The sequence below is a fragment of the Aedes albopictus genome, chromosome 2, assembly GCF_035046485.1.
Source record: "Aedes albopictus strain Foshan chromosome 2, AalbF5, whole genome shotgun sequence".
Taxonomy (NCBI): Eukaryota; Metazoa; Arthropoda; class Insecta; order Diptera; family Culicidae; genus Aedes; species Aedes albopictus.
In genome coordinates this window covers 69,810,449-69,834,197 of record NC_085137.1, presented here as the reverse complement: position 1 = coordinate 69,834,197, position 23,749 = coordinate 69,810,449, and the positions used below count along the sequence as shown (strand labels likewise).

The window sequence follows — 23,749 nt, the reverse complement described above, 5'->3', positions numbered from 1 at the left end:
GACGTGCCACAATGAAAATGCACTGCTTGCTCGCTTGCTTGCACGTGGTGTTGCTGATGATGATGTTGATGGTGCAGACGCAGACGGCAGACCCTATTGGGCTGAACGATAATGTCTTCGTCAGCGATTCACGTGTTATTTTCTTCTGTAATACGGCTTTTTCGTATTGTTACAATCGTACATATATCATTTTTTATCGTTATATGTGTTAATATTTCTTTATTCAAGAGATTCTTAGCCCAAAGCTGGTTCATCTGTTGGTGTTGTCCTTATTTTTTATTACTAGTTATTGGTATAATAACACAATTGAAGGTTTCTGGTCACTATAATCCTTATTCGCACCAACAGACGAAACGCTCCTGACAGATTCTAACCGTCGTCGGTTTGAAAGGAATACGTATAATTTTCCCTAAAACGGTGCCCTCCTCAGTTCGTCTTCCTTCTCATCTAAATTGTTTGGAGGCCGATTTGTGTGTTTCCATTTATGACGTCTTTGGCTCCTCGTTGTATTCGCCACTCTGGCCTAGGTCGTGGGCATACGCTGCTGGCTGCCATCGCCGCTGTGGGCGGAGATATCCCGAAGCGAAACCAATTTGGTGATGCAATTTTAATGCCTATTAAAGTGGGTCGGGCGTTTGGCAAAGTGCTTGATTTACGTAATATTGATTCCCGCTCTAGCCTGCTCCTTTAGAGGGTGATGCCGGTGGTGACGATGGTGGGTGGGTTGGTATGTTTTGTTCCAAAACATACATTGGCGCGTGAAGAATACGGGATGATGACCCTATTCAAGCTCGAGCTACTAAAGTACAACAAAACATAAAAAATTGCATCACTATTCCAATATTACAATTACAATATTTCCCTCATAATTTAATGTTTCAGTTTTCAGTCAACAGTACATCAATCAACAGTATTATCACAATCATAATCCTAACAGTCTCATAAATCAACAACGAATCAACAAATAACAACATGACTCGAAGTCATATTTTCAGGTTTGATTGTAAATGATAGGAATTCGTTGCAAATCCAAAGAATCTTATATTCTGTGAGCTACAGCGCAAATACATTCCTATTTCGTATTGCCAATCGCTATCAGCCCTGCATATCATGCTTTTATTCGATTATGATTAGTGTATGTATGCTATGTAGGTACTAATGCTTTGTCCCATTTCTTTTCCCGTTTTACAGAAAGTGAACCACTAGACAGTTGGGACGCCGAGGAGGACTCCATCCTGACGCCCGAAGATGAGGAAATGGAATTGGACGACGGTGAGGTGGACGGCGACAGTGTCGCGAAAGTGTCCAAGAAGAAGCCCCCGAAGGTGGAGGAAAGCAAGAGCAAGAAGGAGCATGTGAATGTAGTTTTTATTGGACATGTTGGTGAGTATTAGAACATTTGATATCCGTGGTTGAATCCTGAATTTACAAACTAAATTCCAATACTTTTAGATGCTGGTAAATCAACAATAGGTGGCCAGATTATGTCCCTAACGGGAATGGTCGACAAGCGAACACTAGAAAAGTACGAACGAGAGGCACGTGAAAAATCCCGAGAAAGTTGGTACTTGTCGTGGGCGCTGGACACAAATCAGGAAGGTTTGTAGGAACAAGTAAGTCGAAAAGTCCCTCCATATCTAACAATCTTTCCCATTCTTGCATCTTCCCAGAACGAGACAAAGGTAAAACGGTGGAGGTGGGTCGTGCCTATTTTGAGACTGAGAAAAAGCATTTCACCATCCTGGACGCACCGGGACACAAGAGTTTCGTGCCGAACATGATCGGCGGAGCGGCGCAGGCCGATCTCGCTGTGCTGGTCATTTCCGCCCGGAAGGGCGAGTTCGAAACCGGCTTCGACCGGGGAGGGCAGACGCGGGAGCACGCGATGTTGGCGAAGACGGCCGGCGTCAAGCACCTGGTGGTGCTGGTCAACAAAATGGACGACCCGACGGTGAACTGGGACGTGGAGCGGTACAACGAATGCAAAGACAAAATCTTACCATACCTCAAGAAGCTAGGGTAAGTTGGACGGGAATTCCCACTAACTACTAAGTACTTTATACTATTACCACTTTCCTTTCCTATTCATTAGATTCAACCCAACCAAGGATCTGACGTTCATGCCGTGCTCCGGCATCACCGGCATGGGAATCAAGGAACAGATCAGTGAATCCGTCTGCCCCTGGTACCGAGGGCCAGCCTTCATTCCATTCATCGACGAGCTGCCTTCGCTGAACCGCAAAACCGACGGTCCCTTCATCATGCCCATCGTCGACAAGTACAAGGACATGGGCACGGTCCTGATGGGCAAGGTGGAATCGGGAATGGCCAAGAAGGGAATCAACCTGCTGGTGATGCCGAACAGAGTGAGTAGCTGGCGAACTGCGATCGCGATGTTCAATTTGTCAACGCTAACTAACTGAGATCGTTCCGTTTCGTTTCAGACGCAAGTGTCCGTGGATCAGCTGTGGTCGGACGATGAGGAAGTTACCGCCGTGGGGCCTGGTGAAAACGTGAAGATTAAAGTGAAAGTGCGTTGCCGTGAAAAGCTATTCCCGAATTGTGTGATTAATTTTTGGTTCTTCGCCATTCTAGGGCATCGAGGAGGAAGACGTGTCGCCCGGATTCGTGCTGTGCGATGCCTCCAACCCGATCAAAACCGGAAAGGTTTTCGACGCGCAAGTAGTTATCCTAGAACACAAATCAATTATCTGTGCGGGCTACTCGGCGGTGATGCACATACACTGTGCGGCGGAGGAAATTACTGTTAAGGTGAGTGTATTATAAAATGTATAGTATAGTGAATAGTAGGCAGGAGAGTTCATCACCTTGTCGCAGTCTCCGGCGAGATTCGAATAAACTGGATTGGATAGTTCACCCGAAACCCTATCGCTGTTTTGCGCACCATCTATCGTTGCTTTGATCATTCCGATCAGCTTCCCAAGAAAGCCGTTTTCGTTCATGATTTTCCATAGCTCTGTGCGGTCGATACTACCATACACCGCCTTGAAGTCCATTCATAGGTGATACGTTGGGACTGGTATTCGTCGTACGGTTAAGATCTGGTCCGTTTTCGATCGGCCGTCGATGAAACCGGCTTGATAATGTCCTACAAACTCATTCGTTTTAGATGTCAGACGACAGAAGATGATCTTGCATAGCTATTTTGTAATCGACTTTCAAATGGTCGCGTTATTTTATGAATGGGACAGATTACCCATTAACTTCACTCTTCCGGTAGCTGTTCGGTTTCCCAGATTCTTAATATGAACTGGTGCAAACAGACGGCCTACTTTTCTGGGCCCACTTTGATGAGATGAACTGCTATACCATCCTTACCAGCTGCTTTGTTGGTGTTGCGCTAATGAATGGTATCCTTGACATCCCTTTTAGCGTGGGAACTGAATCTTCTCCATCCTCTTCAGCCGTGGGCTGATCGTAGTGCTGCTTCCACCTTATCCCTGCATATTTTGGCTGGGGCACGATGCCGGGAGGGGGATATGTTAAGCTTCTGGTAGAACTTCCGCGTTTCTTAAGAACGGCACAACAGTTCCATTTCTTCGCATTCCACTTCTCCCAGGCGGCCTTTTTTCTCGCGAATGAGACGGTTCTGCTATTTTTGCTTCTGTTTGTATCGTTCCACATTCTGCCGGGTTCCATGCTGCAGCATTACCGTCCACGCTGCTTTTTCTCGTTCAAAACCGCTCCATCGGTTTCGGCTGCGTCGTTGATGGCTGCTTCTTGTAATGCTTTTTTTACGGTTAGATCGCAGGGCCGGACACCAATCTCCTACTTATCGATGGACTATAATGTACAGTTGAGCTTAGAATCCTTTCCCGGCACTTGGACGTCGATCAGCCGCCCCTGGCATGGGATTCAGACGCTGTAGTGAGGCGCTCCTCTTGGAGAACAGACGCGCAGGTTTGCAGGACCAAACCCAGCAGGGTGTCTATTACCTGGAAAAACCTGGAAAACCGGAAATCCTCAGGGAGTTTTATTTATCAGGGAAAAACCTAGAATACTCAGGGATATTTTACACCGATGAAAAATAAAACATCAATACCAAGTAGTGAACTTTACTACTTGTAGATCTACTCAGAAGTAGAGTCCACAGAGTTTACTACATTGTTGGTATGAATCTGGTAGTTGAAATCAATCTAGAAATACCGTTACAATGACTTTTTCCAGAAATTCTGTCAGGGTTTCGTTCTGAAACTACTTTAGAAATACCTCTTAGTATGCCTTCTATTTAGGATTTGTCACAGGATTCCTTCCGCATTTTACCATGACAAAAGTTCATGGTGTTCTTGATTTGAATTCCTTCCGGAGATTTTTCCCTACTGGCATTTTTCATGATTCGATTTTTTTTTCTTGACAATGTTCCGAAATTCCTGAATTCCTACCGATTTCTGCTGGAGTTTTACACGAGGATTTCTTTTCCAGAATTCCTTCTAGAGGTTTTTTAGGTATTACTCTTAGAGTCCGTCCTGGGATTTTCTCGAAGTTCCTTCTTCGTTTTTGCCCAATGAAATTTTGACGGGATTTCTCCCATGATTAATTCCGAGATCTACACAAGAGTCTCTCAAAATATATCGCAAGTGTTTTCACGGAATTTCTCCTTAAGTTTCTCTTGGAATGCCTCTTAAAGGGTTTTCGCGATTCCTTCCAGTGTTTCTCATGAGATTTTTCCAGTAGATCTTCCAGGGATATCTTCCAGAGTTGCTGCAGGAGTTTTTTTTAAGGAATGTCTACTACAGCTCTTGCAAAGATTTCTTAAGGAGTTTTCCACAATTTTTCTGCAGGATTTTCCACGAAGTTTCTGCAGGAGCCCCTGTCGGGATTTCTTTAGATGTTTCTCCTGCAATTTTCGTGAGCTATTTTGAGAGTTTCACTTTGGATTTCTACAGGTGTTCCAGCTGGAATATCTCCAGTTCTAGCGGGATCTCGCACCTGAGATAAGTCTCGGAGTTTCTCCTGGTTCTTCTCTCAGAAGATTCCTTCCTGATCCCTGGGACATCACTCAGAGTTTTTCTGAATTCATCCTGGGCTTACTCTGAAGTTTTTTAGCGCCTTTTAGGATTCCTGCAGAAGCTATTTCTCATGAGTTCTTCTTGCGATTTCTTTCAGAGCTTTTTCCAGACTTCTTCGAAATTGTTGACTGTATTTCCTGCATTGATTCACATGGGATTTTCTTGCCGATTTTATCGGAATCATTATCTCATTTTCTGGAATAATTTCTCCAGGACCTTTTCTCGGAATGTCTCCTGTGTAAACCTAAAAAAATCCTTGTAAGAAATTCCAGGAGAATACCGGAAGGTGATTTTTTGCGAGAAATCCCTCAAAGATCTATTGGAATAACTCGAGAGGTAGCTTGGAGAAAAATCCAGAGAAAAACAGGAACATCTTGGAAGTAATCCCGGCAGAAATTTTAAGGGGGAATCCTAAAAATCTCTAAGAGAAATCCTGGGAGCAACTTCCGGCGAAATCCAACTCTCTAAAAGAAATCCCTGGAAGAACTTCTGTAAGAGCCTCGCAAAAATCCCGAGAAAAACTGTCGGAAAGCTATTCCGGAAAACTACTTAGAGAAATTCATGAAGAAACTTTGGATAAGATTTTGAACGATCTCTGGGAAGAGTCCAGTAAGCAACTTCGGAAAACCTCTGAAAAAAAGGTACCCCAGTAGAGATCCCGTGTAAAACTCATGCAGAAATTACGGGAGAAACTCTGCTATGAATCCCAAGAACAACTCTCAGAAATCCCGAAAGAACACCGAAAAAATTTCTTTGGAAGTAATAGTCAAAATATTCAATCAGTATCACCAGTTTTTTTTTTTTTTCAAAATTGTTGATATGCTATCGTGATTCCAATTTTCCATTGAATTTTCATCTAAATCTCAACATTACTACATCACCAGCACAGTTCAGTTTCAAAACTATATGTACTAGCAATTCAATGGTCAGGTAACCTGTGCAATTATGGATTGGACTTCCTAATTTTTTTTTCCTGATTTGAGATTGTTTGGATGTCATTTCTTATCAAAAGAAATTTTCGATAGAATTGTTAAATCAATTTCTTCCAATTAATCCAAAAAACTTAACGCATTTTACCTTAAAACTTTCACTAATTTTTTAGAAAGGTTCTGTATAGTTTTTGAAAGATATATACATTTAACTAAAATTTGGGGTTACTTTTGAGTTATAAATTCTCAAAATTACTCCCTAGAAAAACCTGGAAAACTCAGTGAATTTTATTTTGTCTTATGAGTAGACACCGGACGGGTCTGTGTTATTTGGCATAAGGCCGTTTGGAATAAGGTCGCTTGGCATAAAAACATTTGGCATAACGGTCATTTGGCATACTGGACACTTGGCATAAAGAAGGGTGCAATTCGATTATGCCAAATGACCGTTATGCCAAATGTCTTTATGCCAAACGATCTTATGCCAAATGTTTCGTTCCCTCAACAAGCTTATAGAAGCGTAGCGGTTCTTCTTTTTACTCTAGCCTTTCGGGTGAGATCTTCCGGGGTTAAAGATGTGGGTTCAAGTTCCAAATAGCGATAAAATTGAAATGCTGCAACAAGCGAATATGAGTACCTGGAATATAAGAAGGCAGCGACATGTGCTTTGCGCTTTTCGGTTGTTCATTCTAGTATAGTTTCCACCTTTTGATTATTGCATATCCGTACGCCAGAAGATTATTGTTTCCTGATACATATCCCAAGTTCTTTTGAAGCGTACCTTCGTTTACAGCAAAATGAAATATTTTCGACAGTGGCACAATCCCAGCTCCACGTTAAAGTTACATAATCTTTAGTGTGGCGTTCTTCATAAGAGCGTGCTATAGTAAACTATGGTAGATACCCTCAAGTTATCGGGCACAATTCTCCCTAGTGCTCAATGTGAGATTGTTTACCAACATGTGAACATCTAGGATCTCCGGGTTCCTTCTAAAGCTCCTATGGTCGTTATTCTAATTATTTTCGTTTTTTTTCGTATTTTTTCCTTCTCATGCAGGCTCTCATTTGCTTAGTGGATAAGAAGACAGGCGAGAAATCAAAGACCCGGCCACGTTTCGTCAAGCAGGACCAGGTGGCCATCATGAGAATTGAGTGCTCCGGGCTGATCTGTCTCGAGCAGTTTAAACTCTTCCCGCAGATGGGACGCTTCACGTTGCGAGATGAAAGTGAGTATTCCGCTTCCTTCCGTGTCTGATGTTATTGCTAATCCATTGAATTCTATCTTTATCTTCTCCACAAACAGACAAAACCATCGCCATCGGTAAAGTTCTGAAGGTTATTGAATAAATAAGTTTTTAAAATCAGTACACAGACATAGTAACGAACTAAAAGAAACAACAACGCTATCTCGTCCTCTGCCGTAAGGAACTTGTCTCCTCAGACACAGCAAAACAAAAGAAAAACCCACTACTACTAACAATCTGCAGCGAAAAACTACTAAAAGCCGGGCACTGCTTAGACCATTCATCTTCCCAAAGGTAGGTGGTAGATGCAAGCTATTAAAATCGTGTTATGTTTATTCCTATCAAGAAGAGAAAACAAATCGTAGCTAGTAGAAAGTATCTCTTCGGTATTGCTTCGAAAGCAAAACAATGTTAAAAGTATCATGGATTCTTTCATTCTACTGTCGGGAAACCCATCTACCCTTTCAAAGTCCCCGAGAAGTGAAACCAATTTTCGTTCCTTCCTTGTCGCACGTCGTCGCATGTTGGCGAAAACAAGATGAAACAAAACAAAAAGGGAAAATCAAGACACAAAACACACAACATATAGGAAATGCTTATGATAACAATCATTTGTAAAAGAGGAACTAATTGAAAATATAAAAAAAATAATCGCGGAAGCGGAGGACTGAACTTATATACAATAAGCGAAACACAAGAAAACAAAGTAAAAAAAAACAAGCAAACACACTCACACAGTAAACTAAAAACAAAAGAAACGATGATATAAGAAACATGAAATGAACATCATACGCATCAGGAACAATAATCTTAATGATAACACGTTATTGTATAAAAAGGAACAAACAAAAAAACATCCAGGGCGAATCGCAAGACGGCAGGCGGGAGTTCTCGAGCTCGGACGGGAAACTCCAGGGGTTTGTCTCTCCCGTCACAGACAGCGAGAGAGCACATAACCGACGACGCGGAGATTTACAGACCAACACGCAGACACACCATTTGTGCGTGTTGGGGGAATACATGAAACCCGAATTTATTCGTTGTTCCAGCTTAGTAGTGGATCAAGAGGGTTTGTATTTGGTTAATCCGTGACCGAACTCCGGCGGACAGTGCCTTCGAAGAGAAGTGATTCTCTTCCATTGCTCACTAGCAATAAAGAAGAAAAACTGCGCTCGGAAGTCGGCTATTAGTATTAATCGAATAGAGCACCACAGAACTCAAATGAACGTACAGTTACAATACAAAATATCATTTCCTTTTTATGCATGTTATCGTAAAACGATATCATGAATAATATTGATGGCAGCAGGCACTAACTGCGAAGGTTAATTGTGGTGACGAATCTTTCTTCCGGTAAGCAATACATCGAACCATATGAAGATATCTTCTGTGAAAGTAAAACTTTGTCAAACCTTTTATGATATAGTAATTTTATCATCTGTGGGTTGCAAATATATCAGTATGTATTTACCCAAAGGCTTGTTTTCTTATTCGTGGAATACTTATAAGATTGTGGTATGACACTGGCGGTGAAACCTTGGACATTTATGATTTGAAGAACATTACGTTTATAGTAATGATTTGAAATATGATAAATCAATGGTTTCGAATAAATCACATCTTGAATTTTAATAGATGATTGGAATCTGTTTCTTACAAAGCCTTATTGCTAGACCAAGATCCAATCTCATTACTATGACAATTTAATCCTGTTTCACGTATTTCCCCCGCGCACTGTTTGCACTGGTCGAGACGGACACAAATCTTACTAAGAAAAAAAAAAATCCAACCAATTGTTACTTTTGATTTGTTTCATCATGTAAAATGCTTATTATTATGAGGTTTTTAGCTTTTTGTATTGCTAAAGAAAATTAACAAACCAAGTTTGCCGTGAAAAGAGCTGGCGGGCGGGCGGTCGTTAATCAAATTCATGTGTACGCGCAGTTAGGCATCGTTATAGCGGAGAGAGCAAGAAAGAGAGAGATACCTAGGGAGAATTAGGGGATACGTTCGAAGTTGGCCGACGGAAGTAATAGTAACTTATAGTGGACACGACGACACAGCAAACTAGAAGTCGGCTCCAGATTGTGTATTTAACGAAGTGCTTCTCGAGATTTTCGAACTTGTATGTGTGTGTTTGCGAGGTTGTAGGTGTGAGTGAGTTCAGTAGGTTTACTAGGGTGTGGTAGTGCGGTATCAGAGGGCGGTTTTTCACCATTTTAGGATTGAACATAGAGAGTTGTAGCAGCTTCAAAATGTCGCCTTTTTTATTCGCCTGGAAGCAAACTGGAACCGGGGATTGATTGCGGAAATGTGGACGCGAGTGTGTGTGGTCGAGTGCGAGGTATCGAAATGAGAATTAATTTAACTAGAGCTAAATATGCTAAAACATTTACACAATTTACACACCTAAAACCGTTGAGGAACAGATTAATGAAGAAATAAATAAACATGCAGTAGCATACAAGCAGCCAGCGCATTGGATGAGACAAGATATTAAACCTTGTTCTGTTTCGAGCTAGTAAAGCTAAAAAACGAACACACAAACAATAAAATTGTAAACAAGAAGGAGAGACAGAAAGAGGAGAGTAGAAAGGGGTTATGCAAAACAGATAACAGAATTGAAACGAAGCAGATAGAAAGGGAGGGTGAAACAGCAGCAAAAACAACTATTCTACATTTAATCAAAACAACAATGGAAACTCCTTTATCTAATTATAATTACTATTTTCGTTTTTTATTTGTTTATCTTTTAAAGAAAAGAAGTAAAATAAACACCTCTTTGAAAACACAACCGCCGATGTCACAAATTATTCGAATGTTTTGAAGAATTTCATATTTAAACGTGGATGTTAGCTCTACTGACATGATCATCTTCTGAAAATTTGAAGATTCATCTGTTTGATTGATATTACTGCTTCCACCTATCAAACACTTTCTTTGTTTCAGTCGCTGAAGATCACAACGAGACGAATGCTTTTCTTTCGCCAGTTTTCCATCCGAGATTACTGTAGAATTCCTGCCAGGGTTTGTTCGTTGATTCATTCAGAGATTCTGTAAGGATTTTCCTGGGATTTCTTTAGAGATTTTTCCTGGGATTTCTTTGAGATTCCTTCATTGATACAGGTGTACCTCGATTTAGTGGACATTTCAATTTTTGAAATGTCTATAAAATCGAATTTTACATAAAATCGAAGCAAAATTTTTTATTTTATTTTTATTTAAATTTTATACCAAAATGTACCAAAACATATAAAAACTGCATGAAAATTGAGTTTTCGATAAAAGGCTCGGAGTTTTTGACCTATATTAGTAATTCTCGCTTAATAACGAATAAACCACTATTTCGCTATTTCATTATGCTCGAAGTAATTTGTCTAAAACTATTTATGGTTGATTGAAAAGCCAATATTTTGTGCAATGGACATACACAATAACGCTATTTGCATAAATATCCCAAAAAATTGAAAAAAATAAATAAATTGGAAATTCATTCAGGGATTTTTTTGAAAATATCTCTGAGGATTTATTTACCCTGGAATTTGTTTACGAATTGCTTCATAAATTCCTCAAGGGATTCCTTCGGAAATTTAGAGATTCGTGACAAGCACTTGATAGAGCGTGGTTACTGGTTGTGCTGTATTTGCCGAACGATCTTTCTGTATGAGTAGTGTAGGCTTGTGCCGCTATCTTCTCGGTCTCGGTCGCCTTTTGTTGCAATTCTGAGGTGTTAAATAAAGTTAAGTGAACTCAGAATTTTCAACTCTATTACGACGGTCTGCGAATGAAACTTGCCACATTAAATCATCATGTTACAGTTTACCCAAGTTATTTCAGAGATTTTTTTGAGAAATTGGCCCAAGAATTATTTCAGAAATTCTTCTAGTTATTTATTCATAAATTTCTCTAGGCATTTATTTGGAGTATCTTTTGGAGAAATCTACCAAAAATTTCTTCAGAAACTCTTGTAAAATATCTTTCTGTTTTTGTTTGCTGAAATTTGTCCGAGTGTTCGGCCAAAAAATCCTTTTCGGATTCTTTCAAAAAATCTTCCATTTGGAAATTTTCTTTAGAGATTTGTTTAGAAATTCTTTCTGTTCTATGAATTTCACAAAGAATTCATTCCAAGTATTTCAATGATTTTCTTCTGAAATTCCTCCCCATTTTTTTCCAAAAAAATATTTTTGAATTTGAGTAGAAATTCCTCTGATGATTCTTACAAAAATGCATTCAGAGATTCCATTAGAAATATCTTTGGACATTTATTCAAATTACTCCAGAGATTCCTTCAATAAAACTTTCAGCTATGCCTTCATAATCTATTTTTCAGAAAATGTTTCAAAAATTTAAACTGGGGTTACTTTCTAAACTCTTCCAAGGATTTCATCAAAAATTCTCGCAACAATTTCCAATTTCTACAGAAATTCCTCTCCAGTGATTTCTCCGGATGTTTCAGAAAGAGTTGTGTATGAATTTTTGTTGATACTCCTCCAGGGATTTCTTCAGAAAATCCTTCAGAGATTTACCTTTTTTTCGAGACTTTTTTTTAGATATTTGTCTGAATCCTTCGAGAATTCCTTAAAGCATTCTCTCAAACGGTTCCCCGAGGATTTATTTCAAAACATTCTCCAGGGTTGGCTTTAGAAGTTGCTCCAGGGATTTTTTGGATCTGAATTTCTGTCAGAAAAACTTCCTGGGATTTTTCTTGAATATTCTCCAGGGACTCTTTAAAAAGTATGAGATCCATTAGGGAACTTTCTGCAGAGATTCCTGTAGAAATTACTCTGGGGGTTCCTTCAGAAAATCTTCCATGGATTTTATTATAAATTCGACTAATAATTTCTTCAAAAATATCTCCAGATTTTCCTTCAGAGTTTTTTTTTATAATTTTCTACATTGATTTTAATAAACTTCCACAGATTTTTCGAAAATTCTTTCATAGAACCTTGTTGAAATCCATCCTAGGACTCGTTAAAAAAAATCTTTCACGAGTTCCTGAAAAAATCTTTGGAAACAGCTCATAGATTTACTTCAAAAACTCATCCAGGAAATTCGAAAGAAATTCAGTCAGAATTTTTTCACAAAAATCTTCTAGGGATTCCTCTAGACTTTAGAATGTCATATAGAAACTTCTATAAGAACTCCTTAAGAAAGTCTTACACGGATGGCTTCCATAAATGTTGCATGGGTTCGAAAAATCTTGCATAGATTGTTCTTGAAATTCATCTACGAATTTCTTTGAAAGAGATTCCTTCAGAGTTTTTTCGAAGCATTCATCTAGAAAACCTTCCATGAAGTTTCTCAAAAGTATTCCATGAACTTTTTTTAAAATATGGTTCAAATTTTGAAGAAGTTTTGAGTTTCTGTTTCTCAATGTATCAGAATCAGAAAATCAAAACTTCTTTAAAATTATCTCAGAAGTTTTAAAAAAAAACTGTCTCCAATGATTGCTTTTGGAATTCTATCAGATATTATAAAAGAAAATCCCAAAATTTATTCACATGCCTTTAGATATTGCTTAAAGACATTTTTCTTCCAGAAATTGCTCCAAGGATTTCTTAAGTTAGGAAATCCTCCAAGGATTACTTCAGAAATTTTTCTACAGATTTTGCCGACTGCTATAGAGGATTGCTATGGAAAGGCTGGAAGACATTTATACAGAGATTCCTGCAGAAATTGACACAGAGATTTCCTCAGAAATTCCGCCGGTTATTCCTCTATATATTTTACTAGAAATATCTCCAGGATTTCCTCCAAGCGCACCTCTAAGAATTCCTCTATGAGTTTCTCAAAGACTTCATTGAAACTTTGTTTAAAAATTTTTTTGGGGGTTCCCCCAGGTTTTTTTTAATATCTCTTGAGGTTTTGTTAGTTATTCTAGCAGTAGTTTCCAGGTATTCCTTCCGGAACTTCTTCAGAAAATCCATCTATGAATTTCAAAGATAATCCTTTTTTCAGAAATGCTTTAAGGAATTTATTTAGAATTTTCTTCAGATTTTTTAAAATTCTTTTTGAAATTTCTTCAGTGATACTTTCGGAGATATCTTTAGATACTTGTTCAATATTACTAGAACTACTTCAGAAATTTCGGCAGGGATTTCTTCAAAAGTTGTTCCATGTATTCTTTATTTATTTATTTATTTATTATTCTTTGTCTTCAGTATTCACTGTACAGACTGTTTCTTAAAAACTAAGTAACACATATTCACACAACATTATCTAACAAACATTCGAAATTCAAATATGTACTTCCATCTTATTGCAATAATTCAGATTACAATCATTAAAAACAAACTACCTAGACACTATACTTCTATTTTTATCGTGAAGCATGACTTCACAACCCAAACATTCATAACAGTTCACTAATTCATCAACATAATGAACAATAATCAACAGTAGAAAGAAAAACGAAAAAACAAGCAACAAATAACCAAGAAAATAACGTAAAAACTTCAATCTAACATGACACAAATCTCATGAATTAAGGCCTTCAAGTATTATCACACTTATTCACAAACTCTCTAAATTTAACATTAACAGGCCATGTAGATGGGTTCATTGCGCGACATTTGTACCGCCCGTCTAAAACCACCTTAAACGACAAGTAATCGATTGCACGGTGATCACTCCAGTTCGTCGTCAGCCTAACGATATCGATTCGCTCAAGCTCCGAAGTTCCAAGAGAACGGGAAACCATTCGATAAACGTCCCTTTCGCTAACTCTGACGACGATATTAGAAAGAAACAGGGAGAAGTTGGTATCATTCGTCGTCTTGTCCTTGTCCGTCGTACACCTTGATTGCTGGCTACATTCGGCTTCGCTGTTCGTACAATTCGCATCAGCAACACATGCATCCGTTCCGCTCAAAAGTGCGTGCTCTGATTTCGGAGTCAAGTGACATGGTGTCATTCTTTTCGGTACATCTGATGGAGCAATTTTAGAAAGAGTTTGCACGATCTCTGATACCGTGTTTTTTAACTCTCTCACTTCCTCTTCAATCGACTTGGCAGCAACCGTTGCATGAGACAAAGGTCGTCGTTCACCTCTCATTTGTTGATAATCTATCATGCACTGATCACACATCCATATTATTGTCGGGCCGCCACCAAACCGGACTTCGCACAATCAAGTCGCGACGCGACCCAACTCACGACGTTTTTTAGTCATGTCAAAAGTAGTGCGCATCCTTCCCGTTGTTGCCAGCAACACAGCGCACTAGATGCGAAACAGTTGCGACACTTATGGACCAAGAAAATGGCAATTTGTGATTGAATGTCGGTCTTGATTCCAACCGGATAGACACTATATTGCCAGAGAGTATTGGCAACACATCTTCGGTCAAATTCACACAAGCTGCATGAAAGAAGCAGGCGCAATCCCCCTCGCAGACAGTGAAGTAATCAACGCAAGAAGTTGTTCCAGCAGCTCACGAATTGCTCAAGTGGCTCCTTCAAAGATTCCTCCAGGGAATGTGCACGTGAAGGAACGCTGAAATCGGGAAACCTTGACTAACTAGATCTGAGTACTAGAAATAACTTATCACAAATCTTGTCAGTAATCATCCAAAGCATTACAATGACTTTTTTAGGGAATTTGCTATAAATTTTGGAATTCAATCAGCAAATCCACCAAAAATATCAGGTATTTAATAAAATTCTCGGTGAGGAAGTCATAAGAATCGTTGAAAAAAGTTTGTAGGAAAACTTTGAGAGAAGATCTGGCGAATCAGTTTGCATGCATCCGTCAAAAATTTTGTTATTGCTAAGGGATCTATAAAAAAAATATTGCCAGAAAATTACTCCATATACTCCGCTCATCGCCATCATCGACAAAGTCAGGGATATTTATAAAAAAAAAATGAAGCCAGAAAGGGAAGTATGAGATTACAGTAAATATATTGAACTAAGTATGTCATGAGGTATGCATTGGCGCTAATATGGGTACTCTACAAAACAATTTATTGATATGAAGTGCTTCTCGTGTTAAAGGCTGAAAACCCCTGGTTTATAAGTCATCATGTAATAAATTGCAAGTTTTAAACTGATTGAATAGTTAAAAAAATACCATTAAAAAAATGTACATAAAATCGAGGTAAAATGTACATAAAATCGAAGTACATAAAATCGAGGGTCTATATAATCGAGGGTCCACTAAATCGAGGTATACCTGTACAACTTCCAAAATTCATTTTGGGATTCTTTCAGGGATTCCATCAGAAATTCATCTTGTGATTCCTCTAGGCATTTATCCTGGTATTCCTTCGGGATTCCTCCTGAGATTCCTTCAGGATTTCTTCCGAGTTTTCTTTATGAATTTCTACTGGATTTCTTTAGTCTTCTGAGATTCCTTCTGGTATTTCTTCTAGAATTCCTGCAGGGATAGCTTTCGAGTTTTTTTCAGAGATTCTTTCCGAAATTAACTCCGGGATTCCTTCAAGGATCGAGGTATCCTTCAGGGATTCATTTCGGGATTCCTCAAGTGATTTCACACAGGATTCCTACATTTAATCCTCCAAGGATTCATTCTGGTATTTCTCCTGAATTCTTTCAGTGTTATCGCCCGGAATCCCTCCAGGATATTGGAGAGGACTTCTTTTGAGATTGTTTTAGGGATTTCTACCTGTATTTTTCAGGTTTTTTTTTTCAGAATTCTTCCTAGATTTTCTACCGGAGTTCTTTCAGTAATTTTTTCTGGTCTTTCTTTAAATATTATCCATAAAAAGGATTAATGACCTCCCTGGCCAACCCGTGGCAACCGGAATCTGCTCTGGAGGAGCCTGCTCCGAGGACGCTTTGGCCATAGCGCCAGATCTTCCATCTTTTTATGTTTATCCTGTGTTAGGTGATCAAAACTTGATTCTTCGCCTGCAGGCATCTAAGAAACTGAAACCAGGAATTGCGTCGGAATGAACCGATTACACTCAAGGAATTCCTCCAGAAATTCCACAAGGAATTCCTCCAGAATTCCTCAAAAAATTTCTCTAGGAATCCCTCCAGATATTCCTCTAGGAATTCCTACATAATTCCTCTAGGAATTCCTCCGGAAATTCCTCTAGGAATTCCTCTGGAAGTTTCTCTAGGAGTTTCTCTAGGAATTCCTCCAGGAACTCCTCTCGAAATTCCTCAAAGAATTCATCTAGGAATTCCTCCACGAACTTCTCTAGGAATTCCTCGAGAAACTCCTCTACAAATTCCTCCAGGAATTCCTCCAGAAATTCCTTTAGGAATTCCTCCAGGTATTCCTACAGGAATTCCTCTGGGAATTCCTCCAGGAAATTCCTCTAGAAAAATCTTCAGAAGTTCCTCTAGGGATTTCTCCAGAAATTCCTCTAGGAATTACTCCAGAAATTGCTCTAGGAATTTCTCCAGAAATTACTCTAGGAATTTCTCCAGGAATTACTCTAGGAATTTCTCCAAAAATTCCTCCAGTAAATTCTCCAGAAATTCCTCTAGGGATTTCTCCAGAAATTCCTCTAGGAATTTCTCCAGAAATTGCTGTGAGAATTTCTCCAGAAATTACTCTAGGAATTTCTCCAGAAATTACTCTAGGAATTTCTCCAAAAATTCCTCTAGTAAATTCTCCAGAAATTCCTCTAGGAATTTCTCCAGAAATTCCTCTAGAAATTTCTCCAGAAATTCCTCAAGTAATTTCTCCAGAAATTCCTCTAGGAATTTCACCAGAAATTCCTCTAGAAATTTCTATAAAAATTCCTCAAGAAATTCCTCAAGAAATTTCTCCAGAAATTCCTCTAGGAATTCCTCTAGAAATTCCTCTAAGAATTTATCCAGAAATTCCTCAAGAAATTTCTCCAGAAATTCCTCAAGAAATTTCTCCAGAAATTCCTCAAGAAATTTCTCCAGAAATTCCTCAAGGAATTTCTCCAGAAATTCCTCAAGGAGAAATTCCCAGAAGAATTTCTGCAGAAATTCCCAGAAGAATTTCTGGAGAAATTCCCAGAAGAATTTCTGGAGAAATTCCCAGAAGAATTTCTGGAGAAATTCCCAGAAGAATTTCTGGAGAAATTCCCAGAAGAATTTCTGGAGAAATTCCCAGAAGAATTTCTGGAGAAATTCCCAGAAGAATTTCTGAAGAAATTCCCAGAAGAATTTCTGGAGAAATTCCTAGAGGAATTTCTGGAGAAATTCCTAGAGGAATTCCTGGTGAAATTTTTGGAGAAATTCCTAGAGGAATTTTTGGGGAAATTTTTAGAGGAATTTTCGGAGAAATTCCTAGAAATTCTGAAGGATTTCCTACTGGAATTTCTGAAGTAATTACTACAGAAATTCCTGTAGGAATTCCCAGAGGAATTCCTTGAAGAATCTGTAGATTAATTTCCGGAGGACCAGAGAGGAAAATTCATGAAAATAGAGTCGTCGCATGCGTAGTTCTGGCTCCATGGCCTGAACGTCCTCGAAACAGATTTCTGCAGGTCTCATTCTTATGATCACGGGATGACCACAGTCGCCCGGCCATTGGTCCTTTTTATGGATAATGGATGTCACAAAAGTTCAGCTTATTATATGTAGTGGCTTGATTTCCCTAACAGCGGGGAGGAAAAAAAAGATAATAAATATAAAGAATCAAGAAGATTGACCGTCGCATGCCTAGTTTTGGCGTTCACGAAGAAAGCACCTTCAGGACGCATTTCGATTGGCCAGGGAGGACATTGGACCTCTTTACGGTAACCAAGATAATGGATATGAAAAAGCATGAAGATAGAGCCGTCGCATTTCTAGTTTTGACCCGTCCTCGAAATAAGCTTTTGCAGACCACATTCCGGTGGCCACGGGTTGACCAATGGTTGGCCGGGGAGGCCATTTGACGTTTTACGGTGACCAAGAAGATGAATATAAAAAATCATGTAGACAGAGCCTTCGCATGCCTGGTTTTGGTGCCCTGACCGAAATGTTCACGATCCAGGTCCCCGCGGGTGTAATTCCGATGCCCGCAACAGGACCAGATTGGGTTGACCGATTCCACATGACCACTACCAGACACGCATCACCCAGCTGGACATGTTTGCCGCAGACACCAACATTCAACGACGCGGCCGCTCGTAAAAAGCTTGTGTAAACAAAATTCCTCTCAGTAAACTGTCAAAATCGCGAATCGACCACTCTTCTGCTGTCGACTGTCGAGCTAGTCGGTTTCTGTGATAGCTTTTCTGCTCGACTCGACAGTGGTAGCAGGCGACCCGATTAAATCGACTCGAGTTATAAAATAGCCCCCTTTGTTGATATCCCAGATTTCTTCAGAAATTTGTCCCGCGACTCAATTATTTATTTTCCATGGATTTCCATTCATGATTCCTCTCAGGATTCTTGAAGGAATTTCTCCTAAGATTCTATCAGAGATTCTTTCCTAGATTTCTCCTGAGATTCTTTCAGGGACTCTTCTTAAAATTCTTTCAGGAATACTCCAAGATTCTTTCAGTGATTCCTTCCGTAAATCGTCCCGGGATTCCTCCGGGCTTCTCTCAAGTCCCAGTATTTATCCCGGGATTTCCTCAACGATTGCTCTTATAATTATTTTAAGGATTTCTCCGGAAGCAAAAAGGTGACTGAAAGGTGCAAGCAATAGGGTAAGTGTGCCGATCGTTGTGGTAATAAGGTAAATTAATTCAAAAAAATATGATCGTACCATCTAATGAATGGTTTTAAAACGTTAGTCGGTAGTTTTCTAACCAAATTTGCTGGGAAAAATACGAAAACTATCGTTTCTCTCTGTTTAAGATCAATAATCGCATACCACAACATTAGGCACACTGTTCCTATTTTGGAGGTAAAATTTAATTTCTGTTCCTAATGTTGCTATTGAGAATAGGATTTGGAACGACGGATATGTCCGGAGGAAAAGACTTGAATCCACAATTAATGTTTATTGATTATGTCCAAACAGCTTGAGTACTTGAGAAGAACTGACTAGGAAATTTTCCTAACAAACTATGTAACCAAGGGCGTCGCTAAGAGTTGCAACCGTTACCGATTGCCTACTTCAACAGTTGCGGTATCCCATTGAAATCATATGGGATACCGCAAAATTGATTAGGAACACTACCGCAACAATAGGAACACAGCAGCAGAAATATTAAGGAAAATATTTTTTTAAATAGGTTTTTGGGCAAATTTTAAGCACACAAAAGGTGCAATCTAATAATATAAGCATAATACATCTATTAAAAATGCCTTTTGGTAAAATTTCAGTCGAAAAAGTGCTCAAATGCCACTACCGCAACATTAGGTACTACCACAACGAAGGGAACAATTACCCTAATAGCAATCAAACATAAAATTCTCCAAAGTTACAAAAGATTATCATGGTTCGGTCATTGCATTAGTCTTTCGTACCGACGGCCTCCGCGGAATTCAAATGTTTCTTTTGAGTTTTTGAAAAACGAGGATGGTTTGATTCCTAATTAAGATCCATCCATTCAACAGCTCGGCAATAATGATTGGTATGGCATCTGCACTTAATAAGATGTATCCGAAAAAGTTCAGTAAAGGAAAATTTCTGAACGTTCACAATTCTGAATGGCACCTACAAAGTGCTATCCAAGATCATCTTCCGTCGTCAGTCAAGCGAAAGAATTCGTGGGAAGTTTTTAAGCCGGCGATGTCTACGGTCGGTCGATAATGTATAAGACCTTCTACTGCCCATAACTGCATAACAGTCACATTCGACAAAAGTAGGCATTGGAGAAAATTGAGCTCAAAGTTTGCAACTTGCACTAGTATGGAAAAGGATCTAAATTTCAAAAATTTGGCAAAAATTCAAAGTTAATTACTTTGCAATGAAATCGTCTACAGCCCTTCTTGTATGCTGGGCGAATAGTTCAAAAAAATATTAGAGCAAAATATGATTGATTGTACGTTATGAGGCCAGTATGTATTCCCAGTGTGACTGTTATGCGGTTACATTCGTTAATATTTGTTAATGAGACAAAACGACTTGGTATTTTTGTCACATTTTGTGGAACAAATTTGTAAAGTTCATTTGGATAGATGAAAGTACTGATGATTTGGAGATGAGCCCCGGTATTAACTCAATTTTGACAAAAACTGCAAATGTTACAAATATGCAGTTATGGGCAGTTCACTACACGGCAAATCTTTCGGAAATGTTGTACACACTTGATCCCAACGCTGGAAAGATACAGGGGGATGGGCATATTGAAGGAATATCGGTGAATTGATTGTATGTAATACAACATAAATGAAAATGAGTGCGATAAGACATTTAGAAGAAAAATTAGTAATATCGAAAATTGGTCATATACATATAAATAAACACTACATTAGGTACCTATGCATCGCAAATTAACGCTCCGACCAAGCAGAGACAAAAGCGCCTTCAGTAAAATCAAATTCAAACGATCGAGCTCTCGCGCTAGACGCGCGACACACTGCCCGATAACGTAAAGCGTAAAGCGTTCGCCTGTAAAGCGAACTTCTTCGTCTAAAGCGTTGCTTTGATCACTCTCAGGGCCGCTCAGCTCAGCTACATAACTCTCACATGCCTGCCTGCTTGCTGGGAAGGAAAACGGGTAACCCTTTGCTTAGTCAGCGGACCGGCATTTTCTCACCTATATTTTCGTATCATTAGTGAGAACCTACTAACTCAATAGCACCTTCTGAAACACTTCCGGCATTAGGGATATATTGGCCTTGCAGTGCACAGTACATATGTACCTGCCGCAGTCACAATGTATAGTATATCACCGATAGTCGTCGTGAGTCGTGAACGAGTCTGGCGTATACGCGTGTCTCTGCCATCTCGGCCTATTTATTTTATGTGACCTCGTTACGCTTGCGATATAGACAGGGATATAGATAACGTATGCAGAGAGGCGTTAGAACAATTATTGAGATTGTCCCTCAATCGATGATTGAATCTATAATTTAGCGTCTTTGTAGAGACAGGGTCCGTTTCACAAATATGGGGACCCGGGGCTGCAGTCCTTCTCCTGGAATGCAATTAATCATCAAGAGTCGTCTTCAGGGTGTATCCCCGGAATTCCTCTAATGATCTTTTCTGATATTGTTCTTACGATCTTTTTGAATGAACTTTTTTTCCTTTTTTTGGGTTAATGCTTAATCTATAAAATTCTCGAGTGATTTGTTTTGTAATGCCTGATTTTTTTCCTTGAAAAATCCTGTAAAAATATCGAAAGAAAAAGAAAATTCTTGAAAGAGTTTCTGACAAAACTATAATATTTTTTAGTTCCAAAGTCGTGCATGCTTTCTGTACTGCATAACAAGCGCGCATGGCATTCGAACAGAGGGGAAAAATTCGCTACGCGCATGAATAGGTTGATCTTTTGATCTTTTGAATGCAAGTTTTTCAAAAAAAAAAAAAAATAATAATTCTAGGAATGTCATTACAAATATTTCTCAGATACCCATGGCTGGAGTAATCCATCCATCAGAATCTGCTAGAAGAGCTCCCGTAACAATAGATTTACCGTTGGAATTTTCAGAGTGGTACACCGCATAGTTATAACGCCATTTCTAGTAGAATTCCTTAGATCATTTTAGAAAAACTGTCGAGGCACCATGAAGGAGATTTATAAAAAAAGCATATATATCCCAAATGAGAATTAATAGTGAAAACTTTGGAAAAAAAATCTGAGGAATCTTTAAAGGAATTCATGGATATATAACTGGACAAGTAGATGGAGAAATTGTAGAAAAAATCCTGAAGGAATTTTAATCCAGCAAGAAAATCTTTAAAAAAAATCCAACATTGTCTTTCAGGAATTTTTCCAGAGTTTCCTCCGATAATAACTGTAGGGATTTTTTAGTATTTTAACTGTAGAGGAAGATATTTTCTGTTTGTACAGGCATCTCCCCATGTGTTCCTCTTGGAATTTCTTCAATATTTCCTCAAGACGCTGTCCATAAACTACGTAGACTCATTTCTGACCATTTCAGAACCATCCTCATTGACTTTGTCAATTCAAAATTTTCGAAATTAGAATGAAGCTTAGACATTGACCAGGCCACCCCCGCTCCCTAACAGTCTACATAATTAGTAGACGAGCCTTAGGTGTTCTCCCTGGATAATACTTATCTAAAGTTTAAGTTTCTTTCTACAATGTCTCATTCTCCAGACATTTTTTTTTCAAATTTCTTAGAATTACCCTCACAATGTCCTACTCAAATTCATGCTCATTATTTTAAAAATCCATCGAAAACGTTTGTATCAGGTACTGTATATAAAAACTTCAGAAATTCTTTCCGTTTCATTCAGGTTTTTTCAAGGGTTTTAAGGGATTGCTCCATGATTATATTTTTTAATTTTTCCAATATTTCCTTTGCTAGAAATTTCTTCACAAATCTTTAGGTATATTCTCCTGAATGACGGGCTCTGGCATATATTGCCAAGAACACTTTGTAGATTGCTATAACGATTTTACTAAAATTTCTTGAAGGAATATTGCTGAAAAACAAAACATGAAATAGAGTTGAACTGCCTTAATTTACGAAACAACAGTTCAGCTCTCATCCGGAACTTGATTCCAGCAGAAAGTGCTTTTTCTTTATACACTTTTGTAGATTGTTCAAATTTTATGTTTAATATATACGTAATGTAGAAAAATGAAACTTTAGTTCCACACTCTCGCGGATTTGGCGCGAATTTAATTTCACAATCGCGCGGATTTGGCGCGGATTCAAATTTGGCACGCGCGGATGTGGCGCGGATTTTTTCCCACGCTTCTCGTAACAACCCTAACTGTATTAAACTTTTTTGTGAGAGAAATAAAGTTACCTATCCCAAACATTTGGGCCACCCCCTGTAATTTTTCGTCATCTGAAATCGACTTAAACTTATATTGGAAGATAAATAATTCTTTTAAATTCTTGATTTTGTGAATTTTGTTTTTTCTATTATTTTTTTACAATTTTATATTTTTTATGAAGCCATTTTGAGATTGTATGATTATTGTTAAAATATTTTTATTTTCTTTTTTTTCATGTAAAATTTTATTGTCCTTGTAACTTTTAGGAAAATCATTTTAGTGTGTATTCAACTTCCTTAAACACTTTTACTATAGTAGAATGATTGAGGAAAAAATTAAAATACGGTAATTGTTGCGATTAAATACAAAAGAAACAAACATCTGAAAGGTGATCAAAACATCAATTTTTGAACGATTTAAAAAAATGGTAATACGTTATGAAAGACAGCAAAACCATTTTTAGATATACAGAACAGTCCTAAATATCAGCTAAAAATATAATACAAAAATGCTTAAAGTATATTCCGTCTAAAGGTGGGTATTAGTGGGTTAACAAAGCTTCCGGTGTCGTCATTGGAACCTGACAGTTTGCTAAGAATTGTACTTCGCCGAAGATTTCATCGGAATAAGTGTGCAAAATTGAAAGTGAAAGATAAACAGTGAAAACTGGAATTATTAGTGATTTGGCTTTTTGAGTACTAGTTCGGGTTCTGGAGTTTTGGTGCTATTGATGATGTTTGGGTTAATTTGTTCTTTTTTTCACTGCAATATTTTTGTGGTGTTTCATTAGTATGTATTCCTGT

General features: G+C 38.5%; 1 protein-coding gene across 3 annotated transcripts in view; it reads left to right on the top strand.

Moving 5' to 3' along the window:
- The window catches only part of LOC109430988 (eukaryotic peptide chain release factor GTP-binding subunit ERF3A), a 56,387-nt gene extending 46,390 nt beyond the window's left edge, over nucleotides 1-9,997 (top strand). For all 3 annotated transcript variants that reach the window (XM_029871474.2, XM_062849837.1, XM_062849836.1), the window contains exons 2-9: nucleotides 1,192-1,383; nucleotides 1,453-1,599; nucleotides 1,671-2,019; nucleotides 2,093-2,366; nucleotides 2,445-2,531; nucleotides 2,596-2,772; nucleotides 7,017-7,185; nucleotides 7,263-9,997. In XM_029871474.2, the coding sequence (XP_029727334.2) occupies nucleotides 1,192-1,383; nucleotides 1,453-1,599; nucleotides 1,671-2,019; nucleotides 2,093-2,366; nucleotides 2,445-2,531; nucleotides 2,596-2,772; nucleotides 7,017-7,185; nucleotides 7,263-7,306 (1,439 nt within the window). In that variant the 3' untranslated portion in view covers nucleotides 7,307-9,997. The remainder of the gene's footprint in view (nucleotides 1-1,191; nucleotides 1,384-1,452; nucleotides 1,600-1,670; nucleotides 2,020-2,092; nucleotides 2,367-2,444; nucleotides 2,532-2,595; nucleotides 2,773-7,016; nucleotides 7,186-7,262) is intronic.
- Nucleotides 9,998-23,749: the final 13,752 nt, after the last annotated feature.